This window comes from Anabrus simplex, chromosome 2 (assembly GCF_040414725.1).
Source record: "Anabrus simplex isolate iqAnaSimp1 chromosome 2, ASM4041472v1, whole genome shotgun sequence".
In the NCBI taxonomy this organism is placed as follows: domain Eukaryota; kingdom Metazoa; phylum Arthropoda; class Insecta; order Orthoptera; family Tettigoniidae; genus Anabrus; species Anabrus simplex.
In genome coordinates, this window is record NC_090266.1 from 1,038,612,122 (window position 1) to 1,038,632,524 (window position 20,403).

Genomic DNA, 20,403 nt, shown 5'->3' on the forward strand with positions numbered 1-20,403 from the left:
ACTGTTTCTCAGTTCTGTAACATACTATAGCACTTCATCAATATGCTTATATTTTGCACATTTCAGACCATGAAAAGACCGTAATGGTTTCATAGCCGTCAGTAACTTTTCCCTCTGGTTTCGCCAGTATCATATTAATTTTGGATCAACTGTAAATTCTTGGCCTGCAGCTCTTACTCCGTTCGTTTCCGCGGAAGAAAGTGCACCCAACTTAAACTCTGCCATGTAACTATTGTGTTTCCCAGTGTTTGCTAGTTTGCCGGCCCTGTGGTGTAGGAGTAGAATGTGTGCCTTTTACCCGGAGGCCCCGGGTTCGATTCCTGGCCAGGTCAGGGATTTTTACAATGACCTGACGGCTGGTTTGAGGTCCACTCAGCCTACATGATTAGAATTGAGGAGTTATCTGACGGTGAGATAACGGCCCCGGTCTCGAAAACCAAGAATAACGGCCGAGAGGATTCGTCGTGTTGGCCACATGACACCTCATAATCTGCAGGCCTTCGCCTACAAAAATATAATTGTTTATTCCTCTCGAGACAGCTAGCACTATTTTTGTGTTTTTATGCGATACTGTGAGCTACAAAATCAGGCTTCCCTCCATGCAATATATTTATATCACACAGACACACGGAACAAAATGCATAACAGTTCCCTTTATTAGACTGTGAAATGAATAGAAAATACATTTTATAGGTATCCATGAAGGCTTGGAGATAACGTTTGTTATGTTTTGTGTTCGTAATGTGATGAGAAAATATCAGAAACTGTCACCGACACAACCCTCTGAAATACATTAAAGTCATTAAAATTATGAACCAAGAATGAACACAAATGCATTGAAATACATGAAACTACCACATACAAAGCAGTTCAATATGTCTCGTACATTATTAACATGTGACTTCCAACAGGGGGAATGCACAGAACTGCAAGAAGAAACATGTGACCTACAACTCCAAACTATGCACAGAAACGAGCACGCGAACCACACAATAACGAACTCACTCTTTTGTCCTTTTTGCTCACTAGCTTCTCTGGCTTACAGGACAACTGCCATCCTGAATTCCCAGCTGAACAGCACACACGCTGCTGTAGTGAGTGGGAAATAAGATACACGAAGGCGACTGATGATACACTCGCTAAATAGAGCATCGAATAGATAATCTTGAAAATGAGGTTGCGTAAATTACACAAGCACATAAGAATTTATCCTAGGGAAAGAGAATTGACCGTACTGGAGGTTATATTAGTCAAAAATAGGGAGAAGTAAACATAAATCGGAAAACCGGAAAACGAGTTAAAAAACAAAGTTTCCGGGTAAATCGGAAGGGTTAGCAGGTATGCAATTAGTATTATTTCTTCTGAATTTTAACCAATTTGAACTCCAGTGATATATTTGTTAAAAAGAAAGCACTGCAAATAATTCCTGTTCTCTAGGAGAACTATCGTAATTGTTTTGGTGATTTGCACAACTTTAGTTTTGAGTTTAACTTAAACTTCATGCTCTATCTTGCAAATGTAATTTTTGCAATCATTTCTCACTTGGCAGTTGGCTCTACAGCTGGGAACTCGGGACAATATTCGCACCGCAAATCCGGCAGCAACTCTAGACGGATGGTCAGCTGATCGGCCTAGTTGAGCCAAACACAGGGTGGGGAAATTCCGCAGGGAAAAATAAAATTTGGTTTTCAGTGCCAAAAAACAGAGTGGGGAAAAGATGCGATGGAGGTAAATACGTGAGTAAATACATTATTATATTTTTCCCCCTGAGGGATAATACATGCATTCCACCGTCACAACCTTCCAACAACCAGTATGGCATCTAATGCTTTCCACCCACCATTTATCCAGCAGGACAAGAATAGGCCATGGTTCACTTACCAACTAAATTAAGGCTAGATGGTTTCACTTACCAACTACATTAAGGCTAGATAAATGCAAATTATTACCATATTGCCTAATCTTGGGGCAACTGCATAATGGTCTGCCCTATCTAGGAGTCCACCTAAGCTTTGTAGGTTTCCGATTCAAACTACTGGTAGTTTTCAAAAGCAGTTTTTTTTTAACTGGTAACAGTGGAAAGAAAATCAAATAGTCTTAGATAGGAGATTAACCATTTTAAATATAAGATCTATGCAATAATTTGTTTTCGTCTTCATATCGGTCAGCATTTCCTTTCTTTAGATGGTCATTATGTGGTCTTATGGACAGTTTACACATTCCTCTCCAAGATTTCAGTACCATTTTTACAGTAAGGATTCCTGGGCAACCTTTTAAATTATTAGTTTGGAATAAAAAAGTATTGTAACTACAATTGCTCTGGCATTGTGAAAGCTTCCATGATTACCATGGATCCAAAAAAGGTGTGAAATCTGGATATGTGTGAAGTGTGCTTTGAATAGCAATTCACATAAGTAATTACTCCTCTGAATGAAAGCTAGAAGTAAAAAAAATGTATACATACTTGCTTTGTGGAGCCATGTTCCCTTTCTTTCAGTTTCAGTTGCAATTCTTCAAGAGCACATTTTGTCAGTAATGCTGCTGTTCCAATGCTTTTACGTTGAGACAATTCTTCTTCCTGTCTACAGTCTGTTGATCTCTCATCCTTTGAACCTGGACAAACAGAAGAGTAGTCAACGGTATCATATTCAGGCTCATCATCGCCTTCCTGAGTATGTTCTGCTTTTTTTCGATAATGTTTCAACATTTTCCGTAAGAAGCTCATCTTACGATTTTTGTGGTTACTTCTATTTTCAGAAGTTATCAAATCCTTCAATGATTTTTCCCTCCTTAGTCTCAATTTCTTCTTCTTTTTCTCCTCTTCTGTACATGGAGATAATGGCTCTGATTGAATTTCTGGTTCATAATATTTATTATATTCAACATATTCTACTTCATCGTGTGAGTCTGGACTACTTACAGATGGTCTGGGAGGCAAAATTGGCTCTGATATATTTTCATCATTCTGCATCACTAATGCTTTGTCATAATTAGAGTAATATTCGTCGTCTTCATCAGCTGAAATTTCAATCCCCTTAGATATAGTATCGGCAACAGATTTTGTTTTCCGAGTAACTCCATCCGTGGATTCACAGGATTTGCCTCCAGCAGATTTCTGTGAAGATTCGATATACAACTGATTTTCAACCTCTACATACTGTGGTGTTATGTTAGAAGATTGTTCAGTGTCCTTGTCCTTAACTATGTCTTCCTTTACATCATTTGATCTGCTGACTTCCAAAGCTGATTCATAGTTCATGTTCATATTTGAAGTTTCAGTCAATGAGGAACTCAGTACACTCGGAACATAATCACTAGAAGTTTTCTCTGCTATTTCTTTCATTGAACTTGCCTGTACCTTCATTTCTGTGATCTGTATTTCATTAGAATGTGATCCCTCCAACTTCTCTCTTAATGGTGATTCTCCTTGTCCAACAGCGATTTGAGGGGAATTTTGCTCATCACTGCCTAGTTCTGGCATAGTTTTAGGTTTATCACTTTTAATTTCATTTTCTTTTTTATTTGGTGGAGTAACATTATTTTCAGAACCCTCTGTATATGAAGGATCCTGTTCAATATCTCTTGCTTGTAATTCCAACATCCTATCAACAGCTTTTATTCGAGGAATTTTAGGCTGTTGTATTTGATTTGTGGACTGCCGATTTAATATAGCATCCAGACTTGCACCATAGGAATGTCCACCCAAATGTTTTATTCTGTTCAGTACACACTCTTGGCGAGATGGCGGTCTAGGCTGACGTGGTAACGTTCCTTGCTTGTCTCTAATCTCCTTGTCATGTTGCTCCATCTGAAAGCAAAATTCATTTTTAAGAAAAAAAGTAAAAGGCTACTTCATACAAGAATAAAAGTAAAGTGTGTCATTATCTGCAGAGTTTTAAATATGGTATGTTTGCTGTTATTTTCTTTCTCTATTTATAATTTTACTGACTTCAACACATGTACTTCATTTAAGTTAACATTTTCTGATAACATCTTAAAGCAAAATAGATTACAACTCCTAATCAAAGAATGGTTCTTTCTACAATTATATTCAATATTTGGTTCATCATGCACATCCTGGTATCATAGAGTGCACAAAAATTTTGTACATTCTGATTTAGTGCAATGTTTAACTTACTGTGTGTATGCACATGGATGATATATTACAAATGTTATATAAAACTTAAAACAATATGCAGTCAGCTACGCAAAAGCAGCAGAAATACAACAGCTTAAAATTTTTAACTTTAACGCAAGTATCATTCATTGTGAGGCTGACCAATACAGTGTATAGGCACCCCAGGCCCTGAGGTATGCTTTAACACAATGAGGTATACTTGTCACCAAAGAATCCAACTTGTTTTGGGGCAGATTTTACCACTCTTTCATAGTAGTTATGATCACTTCCTGAATGTTAAGAGGATGATCATGATCATGGACAATTGCTATATTTGGTTCACACAATCATGTTTAACAGAGTTCATGTCCACAAAGAACCCCAACCAATCCATTTGCTGTATGCCATGCATCTCAAGAAACCGAATGACCACTCTGAGTTGATATGTACAAGTATTATCATCCAATAGTGAAAATCCCTCACCCACAGTGACAGTAAATCCCCTACCTACAGATTAGAGGACGTTCTTTCTGTATGCTATACCAGTCATGTTATTCTGGATACGTATTACAGATGTACTATCCAACAAAGATTACCCCTCCCAAAACCCAACAGAATCTCCTTGGCACTTCAGAATGTTGGGCTCGTTCCATCTCTCACCAGATGGTCTCCATACTATAATGCTCCTGCTGTATGTGTGAAAGCTTACAAATACTTCGTCAGGAGAGAGCATAAGCTTCCTTTGTTCTTAATGCCATGGGCTACGAGTTTCTTTGCCCACCTCACATATGCCCTGTGGTGTGGTTGAAGTGGAGCCTTTGGCACAGGACTCCTTGAAATGAGTCCTCCATCATGCAGCCAATTTTGTACTGTGCTCTGACACATTCACTCGAGGCACTCCGAAAGATCTTGGCAGAATGAGATGGTGGTAGCAGTGAGCCAATGACATATTGGGAGCAATAAATACCTATCCTTTTCGAGAGTTTTTTGTGTGGACATCCCATCCTTTGTCTATCAGCAACAATTTATGTCTTCCTCAACTTGTTCCAAACCCACTCAGACTCCCTCCAACACAAGGAGCAACATCCACTCGTCACTATCCTTCTTGCAGCAATGACACCATTTGAATGCAGTCGCTAGCAGAAATGGGTACTCTTGCCATTTTTACCTCAGTCCTACATGTGCTCTTTAAACAACTCAGGTGGTAAAAAAATTGGAACACAGGACAATCACAAAAGGAGAAAATGATCCTAATAGGATAATAATATAAGTATTTATCTTTGTCTCCCATTTCTTCCCTATCTATGTTCAATACAGTCCACGGGGGTCCAACGTTGCTCACGTCCATAGGTTTAACCTGAAAGTACCCTACACGTGACCCCTGGGTGGTGTTAAGGGAGCAACGGCGAACAGGCGACAAGACGTAAAGATTTACCTCCTGGTCTAGATACAGCACAGAATTACGATGAACACGAACGAATTTTCCAAAGGCCCTTCTAAGGGCCAAACAACCACTAGGAACCTGGGACCTGTCCTTCATGTATGTCAACTAAACATTGAAAGCAAAAATGGGAAGATAAAGTTAGCTCTCTAGACTTCAATAAATCGAATCAACAAGCATGATCTTTCCTAAAGAAGCTTGGAGACTAAAAAGCAACTGGACGGACGACATCAGAAATCCATCCAAACAAGATTGCCTCTCATCTGGTCATGACTTCCAAAAGCAAAAGAAACAAGAAACTTACTAAGAACTTAAAGAAAAAACTGAAACTCCTGAGAAGTAGTTCCCCAGTGGCACACTCCAAACCATTTAGCATAGAAAATATAAACATAACTATCAGGGACACTAAATCAAGTAAAGCCCCCGGTGAGGATGGTATACACCCAGAGTTCTTCACTCACTGTGCAGAAAAAGCTCGTGCCTGGCTGGCTAAATACTACACTGATATCCTTGAAAGAGGCAAGACACCAAAACTATTCAGACAGACAAAGATTATTGCCTTGCTTAAGAAAGGTGAACTGAGTGAAAAACCGGAGAGCTATCACCCTATTGCCTTGCTCAGCATTGCATATAAACTACTAGAAAGACTTCTGTTCATCAAAATTGGTCCCGAGATACTGAAGAAAATTCCAGTGGAACAGACGGGCCTTAGACCACACAGAAGTACGACAGATCAAGTTATGTCTCTTACAACCTTCTTTGGAAGCCCGCTTCTATGTAAACTCAAGACTTCAGTGGCACTCATAGACTTGACAGCAGCCTATGACACCATCTGGAAAGATGGATTACTCTACAAGTTCCTGAAAGTGGTCCCATGTAGGATAACTGCTCGACTCCTGAACAACATGTTGAATCAAAGACAATTTTGTGTGTACAATGGGACAGCTGTAAGCAGCCAAAGATCGCTGAACAACGGTCTGCCACAGGGGTCAGTTCTCGCTCCTTTGCTGTTTAGTTCATATATTGCAGACATGCCGAAGACACTTTGAAGAAAATTCGGATACGCAGATGATTGGGCACTTGTTATCAGAGACAAAACAGTTGAGAAAACAGAAGAAGACATCCTGACTGACGACCTCAAGATACTGGCACAATACTTTAAAACATGGGGACTCCAACCAAAGATCAGCAAAACTGAAGTTTGTTCCTTCAACCTAAACAATAAAATGTGTAACAGGGAGTTAAATGTGTACATGGACAACCAGAAACTGAGACATAATAGGAACCCTAAATATCTAGGAGTCACACTGGATAGAACAACTGTCTTATAAACATCTCCCGAACGTCTCTGCCAAAGTAAGAACTCACAACAATATAATTCATAAGCTGTGTGGAACAACTTGGGGATCTACAGCTGCACCTCTGAGATGTTCAGCTTTAGGGTTGGTGTACTTGACTGCTGAATACTGCGCTGCTGTTTGGCTAAATAGTGCCCACACAAACACAGAGATACCCAGCTGAACACTACAATGCGTCTCATCACTGGCACAATCAAATCTACTCCCACACAATGGCTACCAGTGTTAAGTCATATCCCTCCTCCAGATCTCAGATATAAGGATGCTCTCCTAAAAGAATTCAGTAAAATAGTGAATAACCCAGAACTCCCGATACATAATAACATCGGTGATGCGAATATTAATTGTCTGCGTTTGAGAAAACCACTAACTAGAGATGCCATGAACTTTTGGAACAGCAACTACCAAACTTCCACTGAATGGCAGGAGAGACTCAAAAGACATATACTGCCCGACAATACCTTCTGTGAAGAAGCCGCCGCCACCTGGTTTCAACCTCCCTTGTAGACTATGGTCTGCACTGAACAGGATCCGAACAAACCAAGGGAACTGTGCAGCCTTGCACTACAAGTGGAACATAATGCCAACGCCTGAGTGTGACTGTGGCGCTACACAACAGACAGTGAAGCACATCATCAAAGAATGTAGGAATAGAAAATACCATGGCAGTGCTAGTGACTTTGCTTTTGCGACTCCAGAGGCTATAGACTATATAAACAACTTGGACATACGTATGTAGTGTAGATCTTACAATAATAGATGCTGTATCCCTAGACATACGCTAAATAAATAAATAAATAAATACAGTCCACAAAGAAGAGGAAGACTGAAGATCTCTCGAGATTCCCCTCAATGAGGGTTTATGGCTGCCCTCCTGATGAAGCTGGGAACAAGAAACGAGCTTGTGGGGACAGAGGAGATTATGATGAATTGGGATTGATGAGGAGAGTTCCTATCTATTTAAAGATGCGGATATTGTCCTTTTCCTCTTGTGTTTGTATGTTTATCCTTGTCTTCTATTTCTGTTCCTCCCTCTTCCCATACTGACCTGCCATTGTCTTCATCCTTATATGTATTCCTTTCTTATTGCCCTCTCTCTTTCTGTCTGACTCGAACTTACAAATGATGATGTTCAACTGACAGACATGATAAATGCCTCCAATTAGACAAATATCAAACCTGACCTGTGTTTAGTGTCACTATTGATCAGTTGTCAATGATCTCCATCTAGGGCTGTTGCCTTATCAGTTGTTTACCTAGCCTTTCCTTAAATGTTTTCGAAGAACTTTGAAATTTATCAAACATTTCCCTTGATAAACTATGCCAATCCTTTCTTCCTCATCCTTTAAATGAATATTTAACCCAATTTGTCCTTTTGAATTCCAACTTTATCTTCATATTATGATCTTTCCTACTTTTGAAAGCTCCAGTCAAGCTTATTTGTCAACTAATGTCATTTCATGCCATCTGACCTCTGACAGCTCTCAACATACTGCTTAGTCAAGCAGCTAGTCTCCTTACCCCCAAGTCTTCCAAGCCTAAACAATGCAATATTTTCATAGTAACACTTCTCTTTTGTCGGAAATCACCAAAAACAAATTGCGCTGACTTCCATTGGATCTTTTCCCGCTCTTGTATCAAGTAATCCTGGTGAGAGTCCCATACACTGGAATCGTACTCTAATTGGGATCTTGGCAAAGACTTTTAAACCCTCTCCTTTACATCATTACTACAACCCTTAAATAGCCTCAAAACCATGTGAAGAGAGATCTGTATCCTTTCATTACAACCTCATTTATGCGATTACTGTAATGAAGATCATTCCTTATATCAACACCTAGGTACAGTACTTACAATGAACCCCCATGAGGTACTATCATCTCATCAACACAATAATTAAAACTGAGGACACTTCCACCTGTGTCTCAGACATTTACTTACAGTGTATACTGTATTGAGGTACAACGACATATACCATGTTAAACTGCGATATCCAAAACATCTTTTGAGCTGTATTTTTTTTTTTTTGTATTTCACATTTAAAATGAACTCCTAGACAACCTAGTCATAAGATTTAGAATCTAAATATTCCCAAATTAATTACTGTATGCAGTCAACATTCATCAGGTATTAAATATAAATGAATAAGAGCTGAAAGAAATACTTCCAGTTGTTAGAATATAATCAGTTTAACTGACAGGAACTTCGAAAGTCTCTTCTGTAATATAAACCATAAAAATTCAGCATGGTTCTTAGGCTAGCCGTTTTCTGATGCTTTCATTGGATTGAAGACCAAGAATAGCATGGAAATAACTTTAAGAAAATATTACAGCTTTATTCTGAAGGGATAATAGAGTATTAAAAATATTAACAGATGTAAAACAAATAACTACCAGTAACATTAATAACTCTTTTTGCTTTTTGTTATTTGCTTTATGTCGCACCGACACAGATAGGTCTTATGGCGACGATAGGATAGGAAAGGCCTAGGAATGGGAAGAAAGTGGCCATGGCCTTAAGGTACAGCCCCAGCATTTGCCTGGTGTGAAAATGAAAAACCACTGAAATCCATCTTCAGGGCTGCCGACAGTGGGGTTCGAACCCACTAACTCCAGATTACTAGATACTGGCCGCACTTAAGCGACTGCAGCTATCAAGCTTGGTTTAATAACTCTTAAGTAATTTCAAAATTATGGCAGGTCACAGTAGAATGTTAAGATCAATATAATTATAATAAGGAGATATATATATGTATAGATTAATATAAAGCTTGAAACTTGAACCAATTTAAGATTACAGAGGAAAAGAGAGGCAAGTCAAGATTTCATAATTTTATACAGGAGCTGATTTAAAGTTTGAAACCAAATAATGTTCATTTGTCTTTAGATATCTTACAATGACTGTATGTAATGGAACAAACATATATTTCATTTTTTATGAAATACAATATTAGGCAATTGTTCGGAACAGAAGCATAATTAAATAATATTTAATTAATAAAATTATTTCAGAGAGTCCCCTTTTACAGCAGAATAGGGAGGTAAGTCAACAAATCTATTATTGTTTTAGCAAAATTTGATCACATTGTTTTTTCCACATTCATTATCTTTGTAATTTAGGTTTGAGTGGTATATTCATGTATGTAGATGTGAGCCTCCTTAGAACAAAAATCTTTGAATTCCTGTAGATATTTGAACTCCTGATATTGGTAGTCGTCCCAGGTATGTTCTTGGAGGATAACAAAATTCATTAGGTTCCATATCACGTACAATGCTTCTTTCTGATCTCTTCTTGCATACTACAGTGGAAATCCATGCTGCATTGTATAATTCCGGATGGATGACTAGGCACGGATGGTCTGCTTTAACTTTCAATTCCTTGATTGGCCTGGTTGGAATGGGACACTTCTTAAAGTAGTAATCATCAAGAAAGCTGCTCCAGTCTCTGATCATTCCATCATCTACTTCTGTAACTGAAGGGTTCAGGTTTCACTCTCGCATGTTGGAACACCTCAACCCAGTCTTGAGGAATTTTTGTCACAATTTTTGTGTTTATCAGTTGCATATCTTTGTCACATTCCAGATATGAATGCCCTCTTACTGGGAATGTGACATGAACAGACTGTAGACGTTTCTGCTCATGGACAATATACTGTAAGTATCAGAAAAGGGTGCAATTTATGTTCTGCCCTGCTGCAGAGTCACAGAAGATATTTAAGTGCCAGACTTCTGGGCTAAGAATTCTTGAAATGTATTAATTAAGAAAAGATGTTACCTCATTTGCCTCTTTTCTGCTGTCAGTGTCAGGGTAAACATAGAAAATAGCCTTGTTGTCAGACAATTTGTGGACATTGAAAGAAAATATGCTCAATTGTTGCTTGTAATAAACAATGTTTGTAGAAATATTTGGAGGGAGATTTTTTTTGGAAATCTATGGACACTGATTCAGTAATGAAGTGGCCTAAAATTTCTTCTGAATTCTCTTCCGAGTGTGCATAATGCTGATGAGACTGCACTGTATTATCGTGCCTTGCCTGAACAAACATGTTCAGAAATGAAAATGCTGAAGGCTGTAAAACCTCCAAGGAACGAGTAACAGTTTTATATTGTGAAAGTATGTCTGGTGAAAAGGAAAGACTGTTAGTGATTGGGACAAGTAAGAACCCACGTTGCTTTAAAGGCTTTAAAGGCATCAGTAAGTTTCCAGTGGACTATCATTTCAACTCTGATGCATGGATGACTGCCCTGATTTTCAAAGAATGGCTACCAAAGTGGGATAATGTGGCAATTGGTTACTTTAAGTTTTCATACATGGTATATAATCATCACCGTTGGTGTGAAACTGGATGTTTCAAAAGCAATAGTAATGATATGCCACCGATTCCTCTGACAAAAATAAGCACACCAACATTTTATGTAAGCAAAATTTGAAACGAGCAGAGTGACAGTAAGCTACACTGGGGGAGAGAGAGAGAGAGAGAGAGAGAGAGAGAGAGAGAGGTCCATGGTAGGTACACAATAAAAAAAAGGTGACCACCATTTGATAACGTTGACTGACAACTGTATTAGATAAATATAATTGACTTTGTGCAGTACACACACACATGTAAGATTTGAAAACATCACAGATAAACATGGAAGACGTCCATTATTTCTCTTCCTACTTTGTTTTTCTTTAAGAAAACATAAGTTACAATATTCACCTTGAAGGTGGAAGTACAACAAGGGCAGTAAAAGAACAACTAGCCAAGATTTTTTTTTACAATTTTCAAAATTGTGCATACATTATCGCGTCTCTAGTATTCTTTTTAGGAAACACATGGAAAGTTTTCAAGAAAGACATTTACAATAACAGTATAATATTTGGCCACGTATGAAATACAACACCTCCACGGTGTTTTATAAAAGCCTAACAATTGAGCTAAAAACATTGAAGTGAAAGGAGGGGTGGGGGGGGTGAAGGTAAAGGAGAATAGTAATAGCTAGGGATAAGAGAGGAGAGTAAAGTTTGAATCCAACTGCATGATTTAAGAAAGTTCATCCACCCGTTACTGTCGTTATTAAATGCATTGAGCAATTATGTCCACGATGGTCACTCTCAGTCCACATTAAAATTTTTCAAAACACATGTCATGAAAATTTAAAAAAAGCTGCAGATGGTAAATAAGAAGTTCCAATAATGGAAAAACTGTTAAGGCACAGATAAAGGCCTCCAAAAAATAGAGATTATAAACAGCATGCCTGAAGGGCAATTTAGAGTTCCAGAGAATTGTATGCAGATTTTTAGCTCACCCAGATCCCAAGTAGACAATATTAGAGTTCCATTTGGACGGAAAAGATCACGTATCGCATGGACAAACTGCACGAGGTCAATAGCCCCTCCACTCGCACACACTGTACAAAGGTCGATGCCAGGCTGACCAGACGAGCGAGGCTGTCCGTTATATATCCGAGAGGAAGAGGAGACTAGTAAGTTCAGGAAGTTTTGATAGCGTACCAGATGAAATAGGTAGTAGAAGGTAGACGCAGAGAGACAGTCAGTATGGAATAAGTTACAGGAGCGGAGAGATGGGAGATACGCGAGCAAAAAATGTTTAGTCAATAACATCAAATAATTCATACATAAAGGCGTAGATGGTAGAAGCAGGTTAGCATAATAATGTAGAAAGTAGATTACCATGTAGAAACATAGATATGAAGATTATGGCAGGAGCACGTTACAATAAAATGCTGAACCGTGAAATAGTTTTGCTGGTTGGCAACTGTGCAGCACACTTTGTGAACTGTGAGCTCAGGAACAGCAATGTGGTTTTCTTACCGGTGAATACGACTTCAATAATTCAACCATGCGATCAAGGAATCATTTGCACCAAAAAAGTGCATTATTGCCATGAAATGCGCAAAAGAATCTTAGAAAACATAGAAGACTTACATAAAACTAGTGTCAATGCCCTTGCCAAAACAACCAGCCTTCTCAACGCCCTGCATCTTCTAGCCATGTCATGGGATAATTTCTCAGCACATACAATGAGGAACTGTTTCTGGCATGGGGGATTTTTAACAGAGTTACCAGAAGTAGAGGAGAATGTTGAACTTCATCCAACATGCTTAACGGAAGATGAATTTCAGGAACGGATGAACATTGATGTGGGCATCATTACTGATGCGAAACAGAAGAGATATGTGAGGCAGTTACTTCCGCAAAATTAGATATGAGAAGAAGAATACGCAGAAGAAGAGAGCGATGCTGATGATGACAATGTTGCTGAAACTTCCCGAACACCAACGAATGCTGAAATGCGACAAGTGCTAGGTGTCGCATGATGTGTTCAGCATAGGTCAGTGGACTTCCAAAAATGTTATGAATATTAAAGTTTCATTAATGGACTTCTGAGGTACAACCAGAAGAAAACAACAATTAGAAACTATATTAAATAGCTGAAAACAGTTAACTGTATACCAGTGCTGTGTACCGGTGTCTGTTTCATTGTAGTGCATGTAGGTTATGAATAAGTACGGTAGGCTACCTATGAATTATTATTTTTTGGCTACTGTTATCAATCAGTTAATATTATCAAATTATCTGCATCCCAGAGTGATCACAATAAGCGGCATCCACTGTATGTATGTATGTATGTATGTATGTATGTATGTATACTGTATATATGAGACAGAGAGAGAAAGAGAGAGGGGAGTAGTCTGTGATAGTAAGGGTATTATTATTATTATTATTATTATTATTATTATTATTATTATTATTATTATTATTGTTACCGTGTTTTGGTGGTAGTTATGCATGAAAGAAGGTGCTGGGTGGTGAATAGGTCTCAAGCTACTAAAGTGAAATTAATTTTAAAATTTAACAAGGTTATATTTTCTTTTCAAAATTAGGTAACAACAAATAGAACAGGTACTTAGTAGCCGAAACACAATTGAAAAATACATTTACATAGGTACCCCATTTGGGGCTTCAAAAGTCAGAAACATAATTCTTGGGCAATCAGCTCAGTTTTACCCCAAACACAATTTTAACAGAGGGGCAGAAAACCCCATTCATACCTAGGAGCCCTTGCTCCAAATTACACTGAAAAGCCTCCTCGAGGCATACAATATACCATTTTCAAAAGAGCCACTCGCTCTCAATTTTAAGCCTCTCCCAGGCCACACCAAACTCCACCTTTAAGCTGTCCTCAAAGGACATATACACAGGGGTAAAATACCCAACCTACTGAGGTCTATTAAATGACAAGAAGGTTAATACATGACCTCTAAAATACAATTTGAGGGGAGGCGAACTTGCACTCCTAATACACTTTGTTTAAGACCTACTTGGCCTTAGGCTGTTAGTGCAAGGGCTAATCCCATACTACAGAGGTGACTTAAGAAAACAACAATTTACATTACATTACGGAAGAATTGGTTGAGAAAATAAGTTCACCTCCAGACAATGTGAGTGGGAGCTCGAGAGGGTTGGCACTCTCTATCCCAGTATGTAGCTTTACAAGAGAATAGATGAAAAGAGAAGTTACATTTTAGGAAAAGGTTACATAGTGGAACGCTTAGAACCCGCCCCGAAAGTTAAACTGCTGAGCTAGCAAAGAAAGAATTTATTAATCGGCCATTACCTTGTTGCTGACCGCTGCCGAGGAAAGAGGCGCTTCCCGCCTCCTGCTATGTACTTAATACACTGAAAGATGGAACAGAAGTGGCCGAGAGACCCAAAAATCAGCAGTTTAAATACTCTCGCGGAAGTTTCTAGGCGTTAGGGGAATGAAAACACCCTCCCACAAACACTTTATTGGGTAGGACACAGCAACATATTCAAGTTGGGGGAAGATACATCTGATTGGATAGAAATTAATTTAAGAAATTCGGGATTGGTTAGGTTCAACACAAGGGGAAAGAAGGGGTGAATATTGCCAACTTAAACAATGACTGAAAGAAATTTAACAAAGAACAAACTCTTGAAATTAAATTTTCTCCAACAAAATAGTTCTTTGACTCCGCACTAGGTTGCACTATTGTTGATCTTCAGTAGTGTCCTCTAGGAGAGAAAGTTTACACTTCTTACTTCAAGCGAAACAAAAACACATCAAAAATGACACAGGTCAAAAACTCAAAATTTTCCACGAGGTGACATCTTCTGAGAAGGTAAAGAATTAACAGCGTAGATAAAGTTCAGACTTCCTCAAGCAGAGGAGTTTCACCTGGCGCAATTTTTAAATTAGCGGCGTGGAGGTGTACCGCCCGGTACAATTATTATTATTATTATTATTATTATTATTATTATTATTATTATTATTATTATTATTAACTACATTGCTGCAGCTATGTCAGTAGATGGGAAAGGATAAAATCAGCCTTCCTGAAGACAAGTGAGAAGATACTGGGATTTAAACAAAACAAGAGAAAGCCTTGGATATTAGATAATATCTGGAAGAAGTTAAAAGAGAATGGATATCAAAGCACAGTAATATCATTACAAAGATGAAGTGCAGAAAAGCTTGATGGAATAATACAGTGAACTGAATGAATAAAGAAAAGAAAGAAAGAAAGAAAGAAAGAAAGAAAGAAAGAAAGAAAGAAAAGAAAGCAGCAAGAGGTGATAGAAGGAACCGGGTAAATAAACCAGCAGAGATGCCACCGGAGGCAGCAGTCAGATTCAAAACAGCTCAACATCACAAAGCAGCTGTCTTAAAAGAAATTCAATCAGCATAGGCCAGCAAAATCCAAAGAAAGTAAGCAGCTCATGAATAGTGAAGAACAAATGAGAAGATGGAAAGACCATATCATTGAAGTGCTAAAAATAGTTCTTATGCAGTAATATCATTGTGAGGCAGACTATCCAGAGGTCTCAGAACTGCAAGTGAACAACTAATGTGCCGATTAAGAGCAAGATCATTAAGGTACTGAAGAGCTGCAACACAGGCAAAGCACCTGGCATGAATAACATTGTGATGAAAATTCTGAAGACAGACTACGAGACAACTGCCAAGGTGCTGTTGCCATTGTTTGAATAAACATGGAACACACAAACTTCCAGATGATTGGAAGAAAGGCATTTTGATAATAAAACAACTGAAGAAGGGATATCCAACTTGTTTCAGAAACTGGAGTGGAATTACACTCTCACCTACACGAAGTAAAGCATTTTCCAGAAACACTACTGGAGGCTAAGATCCAGAAAGGGCAGGCAAGTTTTGGGGAACACTGATCCTGTAGAGACCAAACTAATAGCCTAAGAATTACAGTAGAGTAGTCCATGGAATATCAGTCCTCACTGTACTCTGCATTTGTTGACACTGATAGGGCCTTTGACAATATACAGCATCAAGGAATCTGAAAAGCGATGCACAGTTAGGGAGTTCCAATGAAAATCATTAACATGGTAGATTAACCTGTAGGTTATGCCTGTCAATTGGAACATAACTGGAGATCTTTCAGACCTTTCAGATTGAGTCATGAGGGAGACAAGGATGCCCTGCTTTCACCTAAGCTATTCCTGCTGACACTAAATCAGGTCATCAGAAAGGTTGTTGAAGGAAAGCAGAGAGGAATATAGTGGGACTTGACTAAACACCTCGAAGATTTGGACTTCACAGAAAAAAAATGTCTATTATCCTCTTCATTCAGACATATATCCAAGAAGATAAAAGTGCAGCACTCAAAATATAGCCAGGACAAAGGAGCTAAGGGTAAATGCCCGAGCCATGAACCCACTGGTACTAGAAAAAAAAGATGGAGCTAGTTGACCACCTGTGTTACATAGGAAGCATTATTTCTATAAATGGAAGGGCAAATGAAAATGTCCAAAATAGGGTCAAGAGAGCTAAAGGGATATTTGCCCAGTTCTGATCAGTGTGGAAGTCTGGAGAACTGAGGACAAAGAAAAAACTGAAGATCTTTGAATGGAACATGAAATAAGTACTCTTCTACAGCTGTGAGACATGGAAGGTGACTGGAGATATAACGTGTAAAGTCCAAATGTTCATCAAAAAATGTTTGATAACTGATCTAGCAGTTCAATGGCTGGATGCTAAATTAAATCAAGGATTGTGGAAGTGCACCAAACAGCACATGGCCGAAGTCCAGATAAAAAAGTAAAAGGAAATTGATAGGTCACATGCTGTGCTGAGGTCCTGACAGCATAGCAAACAGGCTCAAGTGAAATCCTGAAGGAGCTGGAAGAAGAGGAGGCCAAGAATATCGTAGCATTGTAGTGTCAGTAGAGGCAGCAATAGTTGGAATGTCCTGGAATGACATCAAGACAGTGCCAGGAAAATAGAGTTTGATGGAGAGCTGTTGTATGCGCCCTATGCTCCACCCAGGAGTAACAGTAAGTCAAGTCACACTCTCCACTGAATAATACAGCTAATATTACAAATGTCATCAAAAGTTTCGGACGTTGTGTTTTAAGAATGTTTCACTAAATACCAGAGGCAGAATTTACTGCGATTATATACGTCCTATTTCTAACATTCCCTACTCAAAACAAACTACCAAAACTCATCACTCAAATGTAATAAATAGAGCAGTTGGCTATAAATGGAAAAACTGAAATTCTAATTCCAGTGGTTTAAGCAAAAATTTCTGTTTCATTCTAACATATGGTTACCAGACATTTTTCAATTTTTCTGAGGACAGATTTATACAAGTGAAAACTACTTTTGTACTGTGTTGTATGCTGGTTTGCTATTTGGTCACATTGTTTCATACACATTTTAAAGGATAAAAATATTCATTCTACATATACATTTAAAAAATTAATTCTACTTATGTACTATTTACTTCATGTTGTAACCGTCCAGGCTTCTCCAGCCATACTAATTTAGTATACAATTATATTACGTGATATCACTCGATATCAAGATTATCTGCCATCGGCAATTATTTATATGACATTTATTTTAACTCCAATCATTTGTAAATAAGGCTTTTGGAATCATATTGTATATATTAGAACATCATCTATTATTTAAAGTATTATTTTACATAGAATAGGAATTCATTATGTATTGTAAATATGGTCAATATTGAGACAGAGTTGTCATTTCATCTCATACTTGTGTACACGGAAAAGTTATTCTCGAAGCGGGGAATTTAGGATGAGTCACTGGGTTAAACTCATGAGCAAAAGGCACTACACAGCTACCCGCATGCAAGGCTAGCAAGCTTGGATTCTACATCATCGCCACGCCTACTGGACTTGTCAAGAATGAAGAGAGGGAGATGATAATGCGATCTACGAATCAAATGCTTTGTTATATTGAGATACTACAATTTATTAAAAATTCGTATCCACCTTATTCAATACATTAAAATGTTGTTAAGATGAAATTACAACATGTATATTTATTTTATCAGAACTAGTTTCGACACTTTATATTGTGTCATATCAGCTAGCGCCCAAACATTACATAGAGAAATGGGAAACCATGGAATGATAATTGATTCTATTTGCATGGCAATTTGCGGGCAAGCCACATATAGTTATATTTATATTCATGTGTTCCCAGGTAATAACTTTCGTCTCCTCTAATGAGAAGCTTAGGAGAGCAAACAGTTACGTTTGTTGCACCAATGTGGAGCTCGAAAACCATTAAGTATTCGTGGAAAGAAAGCAGTAGAGTAGAGTCTATGTTTGTGGGGGTTAAATGAGTGTCCATATAATTTATATGTGCGATTTTGGGGGAATCATGGCTACAATATGTAACGTGAAAAGGACATGAAATTAGGTAGCAGAAACTTAGTAAAAGGAGGCAAGACGCTGAATTCTAGGAATGTTGTAGACGAAAACATTGAAGTAGATAAAACGATAGAGTGGTGGGAGCATGGAAAATAACACAGAATCTGATGTAGGTAGGATGGAGGGCGAGAAAGAAGGTAATACGAATAGTGAAATGAATATTCAACAACTGTTTGTGATTATGCAAGGGATATTAGAGCAAACGAAAGGGATAGATGAAATTAGGAAAGAAACGGATGAAATTAGGAAGAAAACGAATGAATTAGGAAGGAAATAGATGAAATTAGGAAGGAAGTAGAGAGAACGCAGACAGAAATTAAAGAAAATAGAAAGGAGATAGAACAGACGAAAACTGAAATGAGCAGAGAAGTTAATACTAAGATGGATGCTTTAAATCGTAGATTAGATGAAGCACTAGAGCAGCAGAAACTTTTTGAGAATCAGTTAGCAGAACAGGAGATGAGACGTAGCCAACATGAGAAAGTGGTAGAAAAAAGTTAACTGAACATAGGAACAAAGTAGACCAGCAGATCACAGGAATTAATAGTAAAATTCAAAAACAAGTAGGAGAAATTAGTAAAGTTACAGAACAAGTACAACAACAATATGATGATCTGTGTGGTAAGGTAGAGATTAATGCTACAATATGTAATTAAATGTTTGCGAGTGATGTAGAAACAAAATAGGAAAGAATAAATGAACGTATTGACAGGTCGGAGGCACAAATACGTAAAGAAATCAGAGAAAAGCAGGGTAATATAGGAAGTCAGTGCCATGGTACAAATTTCATATGTGAAACTGAACTACCTAAATTTAATGGGAAGCAGACTAACCCTTTAGATTTTTTAAACACTGTGAAGAAACGGTTTGAAAAACGAATAGAAGGAGTCATTGAATGGGAAGAAGCGTTAGAAGTAATAGGCAATGCTTTTATTGGGGAAACTAAATCATGGTTTGCGTTGTATAAGAGCAGCATGACCAGTATGGTGGAATTCCAGAAATATTTCACGGAGAAATTCTGGAGTGAAGTTATACAAAGCAGGGAAAGAGAATGCATTGTCTTTGGAAAATTTAGGCCACACCAAGCAGTTTCTATGACAGTACTTTTTGGCCCACGTTATGAATTGTAAAAATGTACATGGGATGTCAGCGGAGAGAGATATTGTGAAATTATTACTCAGACATTTTCCCAACAAAATCCGCGAAGCTAGCTATATGCAACTGATAGATGGAAAGATTGCTAGCAAGATTTGATGCGTTAGGAAATAGTAGTAGTACACGAGAGCACACAAACTATCAAACACCACCCAGAAGACAAGGACACAATCACTGTCGTCAGTTTCAACCGAGACAACAATATATAGGTAATCAGTCACACCAGCAAAATAGGAATGTTCAGAGGGAACGTAATGTTGAGGAAGGCACAAGCCGAAATCAGGATACAAGGAGACAAAGTAATTTAAACTGATATTAGACGGTAATGACAGATCAGATTATCAGCCTTCAATACATGTTGCGAGAAATTGTGTAATGACGCACATGATCTCGATGTTAGAGATGAGTTATTACGGGAGGTGGAAGCGGATCAAGTCGAAGTTGCTAGTAAAAGTGATAACCTCATTGTTACAATCATAGTATTGAGGGCACAGTATCAGGTGTTATTGGATTCAGGCAGTCAAAGGTCATGTGTAAGTTCAAAGTGGTAGGAGGACAGAAAAAAGGAGAATATTGAGATTGAAGAA

The 20,403-nt window shown here is 38.1% G+C and overlaps 1 protein-coding gene across 1 annotated transcript in view; it reads right to left on the reverse strand.

Moving 5' to 3' along the window:
• Positions 1-20,403, reverse strand: part of LOC136863266 (uncharacterized) — a 326,298-nt gene that overhangs the window by 120,985 nt on the left and 184,910 nt on the right. Inside the window, exon 5 of the mRNA XM_067139651.2 lies at positions 2,465-3,808. Within this exon, the coding sequence (XP_066995752.2) occupies positions 2,465-3,808 (1,344 nt within the window). The remainder of the gene's footprint in view (positions 1-2,464; positions 3,809-20,403) is intronic.